The 9,545-nt window shown below is 41.0% G+C and overlaps 1 protein-coding gene across 1 annotated transcript in view; it reads right to left on the reverse strand.

The window, feature by feature from the left end:
- Nucleotides 1-5,343, reverse strand: part of SH2D1B (SH2 domain containing 1B) — a 31,696-nt gene extending 26,353 nt beyond the window's left edge. The window contains exon 1 of the mRNA XM_004385753.2: nucleotides 5,073-5,343. Within this exon, the coding sequence (XP_004385810.1) occupies nucleotides 5,073-5,206 (134 nt within the window). The 5' untranslated portion in view covers nucleotides 5,207-5,343. The remainder of the gene's footprint in view (nucleotides 1-5,072) is intronic.
- Between the last annotated feature and the right edge of the window lie 4,202 nt (nucleotides 5,344-9,545).

Genomic DNA, 9,545 nt, shown 5'->3' on the forward strand with positions numbered 1-9,545 from the left:
ACATCTTGACCTCTGTTCCTACCTCGTCTTCTCCCAGAAATGCCCTTCATTTCATTTCCGTGTAACAGAATGTTCATTTTATACCTTGTTTTTATTTATTTACGTGTTTCAGATCTCTGAAGAAAATTGGAAATTACCTATTTGAATCTCCTTAGAATTTCCCCAGACCCTAGCACAGTGCTTTGGTATATTGTAAGGATTCACTACATGTTTATAAACATTTTTTAAATTATAAAAATATATGCACATGTGAAATATTTAAACAGTGCAAAGAAGTTATCAGATAAAAAGAAAGAATCCACAACCCTTCTCCCAACTCAAAAGGTTGGAGATTTGAGTCTACCTCTGGGAGTCTCGGAAGAAAGGCTTAGCAATTTACTTCCAAAAAATCAGTCACTGAAAACCCTAATTCTACTCTGACATACATGGGGTTGTCATGAGTTGGAATTCAGATGGCAACTGGTTGGTTATATATCTTCTAGAAGTTTCATATGAATAGACAAAGATATAGGCTTTTTTTTTTTTTTTTACTCAAATAGGATCGTACTTTGTACCCTGCCTTTTTCACCCAGCAATAGATCATGAAGGTTTTTTTGTATCATGTGTGGAATAACCCAACTTTGTTTTTGCATGGATAGTATTCCACTGACTATATGGGTGTTCTCTTATGAACTATTTAGACTATTTCCAATTTGCACACACTTGTGCAGAAATAACTATAAGATAAATTTTGATTAGTGAAATTTTCAGTCAAAGGTTATATCCATGCATTTTATATTTTGGCCACACTACCATTCAAAGAAGCCCTGGTGGTTCAATGGTTAATTGTTGAGCTGCCAACCTAAAGGTTGGGAGTTTGAACCCATCAGCTGCTTCACGACTGTTCTACTTTGTCCTATAGGGTGGCCATGAGTCGAAATTGACTCGATGGCAATGAGTTTGGTTTTTTTATTTTATTTTATGATTCAAAGACGCTGTGTCAGAGTGTGCAAGAGTGTCTGCCTCCCAGCGCTCTAATTTCTCTTGATATTTTCACAGTTTTGATTCTTGTCCATTGAATAGGCAAAAAATGGCATCTTGCTATTCTTAGGGGCCTGGTAGCAAAGTGGTTAAGAGCTTGACTGCTAAACAAAATGTTGGCAGTTCAAATCCACCAGTCAGTCAGTCCTTGGAAACCCTCTGGGGCAGTTCTACTCTGTCCTCTACGGTCATTATGAATCAGAATCGACTCTAAGACAATGGTTGTTTTTTTTTTTAATATTCTTTTAATTTGTATTTCTTTAATTATGAGTGAGCTCTACCATTTTTTTCATATCTTCTTCTGAGAATCTCCTGCTTGTATGCTTTCTCATTTTTCTATAGATTTTTAAAAGCTTTTTATATGTTGATAAAATTATTGTTTTTGTTTGTCAATAGTCTTTTAAGTTGTTTTTAACATTTTTTTTTTTACTACGGTCACATTTATCATTCCTTTCTTTTACGGTTTCTGGGTCTTTTTTTTTTTTTTTCGCTTAGAAAGGCCTTCTCAATTCCAGGACTATTTTTTAATCATTTGTGTTTTCTTTTAATATGCATGATTTCATTTTTTTAAAAATAAGCTAAGCATTAGAACCATTTTGAATTAATTTCATTTTAAGGGATTTAGGTTTACTTTTTTCTAAGTGACTAGCAAAGTGTCCAAACAGCATTAGTTGTCATGCATCTTTTCCTCATTGATTTGAAATGCTCTTTTTAGCATATGCTAAATTCCATGTGTACTTGACCTTGTTTCTCGATTCTACGTTCGATTCTTTTTTTTTTTTTTATTGTACTTTAGATGAAGGTTTACAGAACAAACTAGTTTCTCATTAAACAGTTAGTACACATACTGTTTTATGACATTGGTTAACAATCCCATGACATGTCAGCACTCTCCCTTCTCAACCTTGGGTTCCCTATTATCAGCTTTCCTGTCCCCTCCTGCCTTCTAGTTCTTGCTTCTGGGATGTTGTGTCCCTTTAGTCTCATTTTGTTTTATGGGGCTGTCTAATCTTTGGCTGAAGGGTGAACCTCAGGAGTGACCTTATTACTGAGCTAAAAGGGTGTCTGGGGGCCATACTTTGGGGTTTCTCCAGTCACTGTCAGGCCAGTAAGTCTGGTCTTTTTTTGTGAGTTAGAATTTTGTTCTACATTTTTCTCCAGCTCTGTCCGAGACCCTCTATTGTGATCCCGGTCAGAGCAGTCAGTTGGGCACCATCTAGTTGTACTGGACTCAGTCTGGTGGAGGCCATGGTAGATGTGGTCCATTAGTCCTTTAGATTAATATTTCCCTTGTATCTTTAGTTTTCTTCATTCTTCCTTCCTCCTGAAGGGGTGAGACCAGCGGAGTATCTTAGATGGCCACTCACAGGCTTTAAAACCCCAGACACTACTCACCAAAGTAGAAAGATTCTACATTCTTTTCTATTGCTCTGTCAGTACCAAACTATTTCAATTTCTGTAGTAATTACTATACTGTATTAATATTTTAATCTTTGTTAGAGCTAGTCCCTCTTTTTTTAATTAAAGAATCTATGGCTATTCCAGAAGGTTCTGTGTTCTATTCCTAATCTAGGTCAACTTTACTGTCCTTGCAGCAAATTTTTAAAAAATCTGTTGTTTCTTTACTGGAAACATAATGAATTTATAGACTAATTTTAGGTGAACTGACATGCTTCCAAACTTGAGTCCTTCCATTCATTCAAGCCTTTTGTAAGCTTCCCAGCAGATATTTAAATTAGTCTTGCACAGGTCATATTACATGTATTCCTGCGTATTGTTATTTTTGCTAATGTAAATAGGATGTTTTATTATATTTTCTTACTACTTATGTTTTTATGTACAAAAGCTATTTTTTAATTTTAATTTTATATGTAAAAATTTACCCATTGCCGTTGAGTCGATTCTGATTCATAGTGACCCTATAGGACAGAGTGGAACTTCCCCATAGAGTTACCAAAGCTGTAATCTTTATGGAAGCAGATGGCCCCATCTTTCCCCCCGCATTTTCTTAAAGCTTCTGGCAGTTTTTTTTTTTTTTTACCCAGTTAAACCTTGGATTTCACAGGTATAAAATCATGTCAACTTCAAATAATAATAACTTTGCATCTTCCTTTTCAATGTTTCCACCTTATTAATTTCATTTGGCTGATTGCACTTGCTAGTATGTCCCTGGAAATATTCCATAGTAGTGTTTATAACGAGCATCATTGTCTCATTCATGACTTTAATGGGAATTCTTCTAGTGCTTCAGCTGGCCTATACAAAGTATCCACCTAGCTCTCTATTGTAGGAGTGTGTAGTGTCTGTGCATATGTGCATACATAGGTGCGTGTGTGTGTGTGTGTGTGTGTGTGTGTGTGTGTGTTTTTAATTGAGGGGTGGATGCTGAATTATATCTAATACCTTTTAAGCAAATTTGAGTGAGTCGTATCATTTGTAACTATTGACCTATTAATGTCAATATGTTTAATCAATTAAGTTAATAATAAATAATTCAAATTAATCAAATGCATGACTTGACCTGACCCACTGCTGTCGAGTTGATTCTGACTCATAATGACACTATAGGACATAGTAGAACTGCCCCACAGGGTTTCCAAGGCTGTATATCTTTACAGAAGCAGATTGCCACGTACTTCTCCCATGGAGCAGCTGGGGAGTTCAAACCACTGACTTTTCAGTTAGCCGCCAAGTGCTTTAACCACTGTGCCACTGGGGCACCTTAATTAAATGCATAATTTTCCTAATATGGAATCAATTAATCTTTGATGGATTGGACCACACTTGATCATAGTGTGTTTTCTCCTTTAATGGGCTACTGGCTCCTATTTGTTATTACACCCTCTCCTCTCTTATTGACATGGTTAGGTTCTAAAGACCAGGTTGTTATGTGAAGTCAGTGTTATGCGAAAATGGAGGATGACCACATCAGCTCACAAAATGGAGAAAGACTACATCATTACATAACTGCCAAATTACGTCATTACATAACTGCCAAACCACTGAGAATCATGACCCAGCCATGCTGACACATAACCTTAACCGTAAAAGCCAGTGTTATTCTTGCCTCACACTTTCAAATTCATGACTACCCAATATATGTCATTAATGGGTAAAATAGTCAGATAGTAGATTTTTTACTATTGTCATAGATGCGAAATGTTGGATAACAAGATAGCGATAAGTGAGGAGAAACCCAAAAACTCATTGCCGTCCATCAGTAATGACAATCACTTTCCTTTGAATAGCTCCCATGGAGACACATGGGTTTTAATTCTTTTAACAGATAGGAGAAAAGCCATCAGTGGGCTCTACAAAGAAAAGAATACGCTAAGATAGGAGGTTTCTACTGATAACTGTTTGGGATTGCTTTTTAAACCAAGCATAAGCAAGTTCCTTCAGCAAGGTAGCTCTGATACCCTGGCCTGGAACTTCTTACTCAGTTCAGACTTTTTGGAAATACCAGATGAGTTTTAACATGAGCAAGTCATTTGAGAAATCCAGGTCTCTGTCTCGTTACCTACAAAATGGTGACTGCTTATGCCTGTCTTGATAGACTTCAAGAAGTATACAAGGAAATGACATTTGTCAAAGCCCTTTACTAATCTAAATAAAAATGTGAAATATTGCTAGTATTTTAAGTATTGCAAGTGGAGGCAGCAGAATACACGTAAAAACTTGGTCTCCTAGATTGAAATCTCAAAAGGGCTCCTAGCCTTTTCCATACCAAATAAATAGACTTCTGAAGAGGACCTTTCTCACATTTCTACCGTCTCTCTCCTCCTCCTCACCTCCCACGCTTCCTGCAGCCCTCCCCTTCAACCCACCCCCACTTTAGCTGCTACAGGGGGTCCGCTTGGGTGGCATTTACACCACGGAGAAAGAGGGCAGATGGAAGAGCATGGACAGATGCCTTCCTTCCATTCTCTCCCAGTCCTCACTGGACTCACTTGGGTTGCAAAATCAGAATGAAATACAAGTCCTTTGATATTTAGTTGCCATTACTACATTTGATATAAGGTTTCAAATGTATGGACTGTGAGGTTACTCACGAGACACAGAGGCACAGAGCTCCTGGCACCGACTCGCTGTCCCTCAGCAGAAAGTTGCCATCCACTTCTTCCTTGAGCAGCAAGGTCTCGCAGTCTCTCTTGGAAAGGGGGCCATGGTAATAAGGCAGATCCATGGAGAGCCCCCTTGTATCCCAGGCTGCCTTGTCAGTCTGAAATCAAGCCCCAAGTCAAGGGCCACCTCTGAAGAGGGAAGTGGAGGCAGCTGGCCTGATGGAGCCTGTGGAAATATGTCTTCCTTCTTTGGCCAGTGGGAGTGAGATGAGGTTTCTCCGTGAGACTCAGCCAGCTTCAGGAAATGAGAAGGGCGGGGTTGATGAAGTGACCATTTCAGTATGTAAACGGCTCAAGTGTAAGCTTCTTTGACTCACAGAAGTGAGACCGTAGTGGAATCAGTAATGTTCAATGGCTGGGGTTGCAATGCTAAGGTTAAGCTGCCCAGAATTGGGCTGCAGCCTTGTGTATCACTCTATATTGCTAGGCTTTGCCTTCTCTGGCTGCTGGAGTCCCCTCCAGAGAGAGCACCACTGCCTATGCCGTAACAGGTGCCCATTTTTCTGCTGGAGCTGCCAATGATTAACCATGCTTAGCCCAGAACAGGTGCTCAAAAAGTATTCGGATGCCGAATGAATTCAGATATGCCCAGACATAATGGGAAAATTGAAAGGATGGAACTTCCATGAGTCAAATTACATGAAAAATGGAAGACATCAACGGGAAGAGAAATCAGTTGGACACCATCAGGGAGGGCGGATCCATTCCATGGCTAAGGCTCCTAGCCACTAGAGGACAAAGGCCGTTTTTAACATTCTCAGACATTGTGCCTTTTGTGGGAGGGACTGGTACAAGTGGGAGGGATATCTGGGTACGCAAACTTAGTGCAGGGATGTTTCTTAGTAGGTGGAAGAAAAGAGGGTATTGGGCTTGGATTTGGAAACCCTCAGGTCCTATGAAGTTCCCATCCTGGGGGACAGAAGTGATGTGTTCCCATAAATAAATAAAGATCAAAAAAATCTATCCAGCCAGAGACACTTTACCCCCTTTAGACCAAGGGACACCTAATGCTGATGAGAAAATCTTTTTTTTTTTTTAATCTGCTGAAACTTTTCCATCTTGATCAGCTGATACCCTTGGGGAAGGTAGGTAATGACATGGCTTGCGTTTTCTGAGAGTGAGAGTTAGCCCTGAGAGTAATTCCCAAAGCCTCTTTGTGCAACCAAACCACCGGACATATGCTAATTTCAGATAGAACAAGCCATGCAAGCAAACCTATAATCCAAGTTTTTAACTGGATTGCATTTACTTAACTCTCACAATTACCAGCACACAATACCAATCCGTATAAACTACCGTATATGTGAATTTCTCTCCTTATTCAGTTGCCTCACCAAATATCTGTGGGAATCACTATGTATCTCAAGTACGTGTCTGTAAACACAGAATCGTGTGCTCACGACTCATCCTTACTTCTCCTTACCAAGAGCTGTGGGTAGTCTTGACCAGACACTGTCAGAGGGGCTGACAACAAAATAACCCCATGGTCCACGGTGGTGGCAGCAGCGGGCAGACCAGTGTTGCGGGGTGAGAAGCCGTCAAGGCGCTGGCATCACTAGAGATGGTGTCGGCCCTCACTCAGGGCAGTAACTTGTAACCACCCCCCACCTCACCCACCAGTCAGGGTCTCCGCCTTGGTTAATGAGAGGGGAGGAGGGAGGAATGAGACGAGGAGGAGCGCGGGGAGTCATGGGACTGCAGGGCCGGGAGGGGCGGGGGCCAAGCAGCACAGAGCTTGGCTCTGCCTTGCGGTGTGGTGGTGTGGGGTGGGAAGGTTTGCTACCTGCCCCTACTCACCCCAGGCGGGTGATTCTATGAGTTACGGCACTGGGTGACACCAACCCTAGTGAAGCCACTGCCTGGAGAGTTATTTCATCTTGGTCTTCTGCCTGCTAACGGTCCTTCCACTCTTGGGCTGTGTCTTCCAGGGAACTTCCTTGTAGCAGATCTGTGTTCTTCCTTGGAAACCCCACTGTTCTGCTGTTGGTGTAATGGAGTTACACTAAGCAGGGAACCTGATATCAGAGAGATATGCTTTCAAATCCAAGTTTATCTACTTGTTACTTGTGTGGCCTTGGGCAAGTCACTACTTAATTCCCGAGGAATTATATAGCAGTTGAGGACAGAATTATAAGCGTTGGAAAAGGAAATTGGGTACCAAGCTTGGTGTAAGGATGCTTTTTGACATAATAAAACAAACCTGCTGCCATCAAATTGATTCAACTTACAGCGACCCCCATGTGTGTCAGAGTAGAATTGTGCTCTACAGGGTTTTTAATGGTTAATTTGTTTTTGGAAGTAAATCACCAGGCTTTTCTTTCCAGGTACCTGTGGTTGGACTTGAACTTCCAACCTTTTGGTTAGGAGCCGAGTGTATTAACCATTTGCACCACCCAGAAACTCCTTTTTGATGTAGGTAGGAAATAGTTGGGTGCATGCTCAGGCTCTTGGTCATCCCGGGGCCTTGCTTACTTTTTTCCTATTTCAAAACCCAGTATCCTTATATCACTCATATTAAGAGAAATGAAAGTTCAATCCATACCAAGATAACATCTCTCACCTATCAATTAATGAAAATCAGAAGTTTGACAACATACTAGGTTGCTTAAGCTATAGTGAAATAGAAGCTCTCATACATCATTGGTTAGAATACGAAGTGATTACAACCCCAACAAAGGGAGCTTAGCAAAGTTACATGTACATTCACATGAACAATCTCAGTTGTAGAAATCTGTCACAAAATTATACAGGCAGAGGCAAAAAATGACTTATTCATAAGGTACTATTTTTTTTATTTTATTTATTTTGTAGTTGTTGAAAACATACACAGCAAAACATACACCAATTCAACAGTTTCTACATGTACAATTCATTGACACTGATTACATTCTTCAAGTTCTGCAACTATTCTCATCCTCCTTTTCTGAGTTGTTCCTTCCTCATTAACATAAACTCACTGACCATCCCCCACCCCCCCTCCCAGCTCCTTTTTAATCTTTCCAGTTGCTGTTGTCAGTTTGATCCCATATAGATAGTTCTATCTGATTCCATATAGATAGTTCTATTGGTTTCTATTAGTATGGAGCAACAGAGGAAGAAGGAGAGTCAGGATTAGGAGGAGGACATGGAATGTGTGGCTAATTGCCGCCATGAACAACTGCCTCCTTTGCCATGAAACCAGAAGAACTGGATGGTGCCCATAACTGAACATTTTGATCAAGGAATCTATAGCAGAATCCAGAGCAAAAGGAGAGAAAATACAGAACAGAATTTCAAATTCTCATGGACTCCAGACATTCTGTAGCTGTGAAAGCTGGACGAACCTGTGAAACTATTTCCCTGAGATAATCTTTAAACCTTAAACCAAAAATATCCCCTGAAGTTTTCTTGAAACTAACCAATAGTTTAGCTTAACTAGTAAAAAATGTCTGCCTTGGGGACTTCCAGCAAAATGGCACTCTAGGCAGAAGCACCACGCTGTCCCTCAACAGCAGAGACCTGAAAAACTAAGCCAAACAGAGAAAACAGCAATCCTGAAACCCTAAAACATCAAATGAAGAGATAAAGAACTCAGCCAAGCACCAAATGGAGTGAGAAAACTGACAGAGAATGAAAAGCGAGGAGAGATTCATGTAGAGGTCCCCTATCAGCTAACACAGCACAGATCCACCATCTTGGACTACTATCAGAGAGTAGCAAATGGGGGTACGAGAAAGCAGCTTCATGGAGCTTCCAGAAGGAGACAAAACAACCAGTAATTTGTGATGTATGCTCCCACCCTCCACCCTCCTTCACCCCTACTTGGCCTCCTCTGCTTCCTGTGGCCACAGTCTCTTGGCCGGGAAGCGTCGGCTGCTTGGATTCCACCCGCCCCCACTAGCCAGCTCCCTGAGTGTCATTTGTTGGCTGCTGGTGGTGGTTTTTTCTGCTTCTTTTGATTTCTTCCTTACCTCTCATCACCTTCCCCTCCTTTCACTCAAATACCTGGCTCTGGATGCCACCTTTGCTTCTTCCTAAGGGGCTGCGGAGCTCCGCTTGAGTGTGGAACTGCCTCCCAGTCTGGGCTGCCACGCTGGTGGGATCCCAGGGCTTTTGTTTGTTTGTTTGTTTTGAATTGTTTGTTTGTTTTCTTTTCTGTTTCTCGACTTGGGAGCCCATTCTGGCCGGGCAGTGCTACACAGCTTGGGACCCACACCTCAGTTTGTGCAGACGTGCAGAGGGATCCCTGAGAGCATTTCTTTTTTCGTAGGGTTTTTTTTTCTTTCCTTTTTCTGGGGGGCTTTTCTTGTTCCTCTTTTTTTTTTTTTTAAAATTTGTTTTGTTTTCTTTTCCCTCTTTTTCCCTTTTTGTCTTTCTTCATTACTTAGTTTCTCGTCTCTCTATACCTTCCTTCTCTTCCTG

The sequence above is a fragment of the Trichechus manatus genome, unplaced genomic scaffold (assembly GCF_000243295.1).
Source record: "Trichechus manatus latirostris isolate Lorelei unplaced genomic scaffold, TriManLat1.0 scaffold00145, whole genome shotgun sequence".
Classification (NCBI taxonomy): Eukaryota; Metazoa; Chordata; class Mammalia; order Sirenia; family Trichechidae; genus Trichechus; species Trichechus manatus.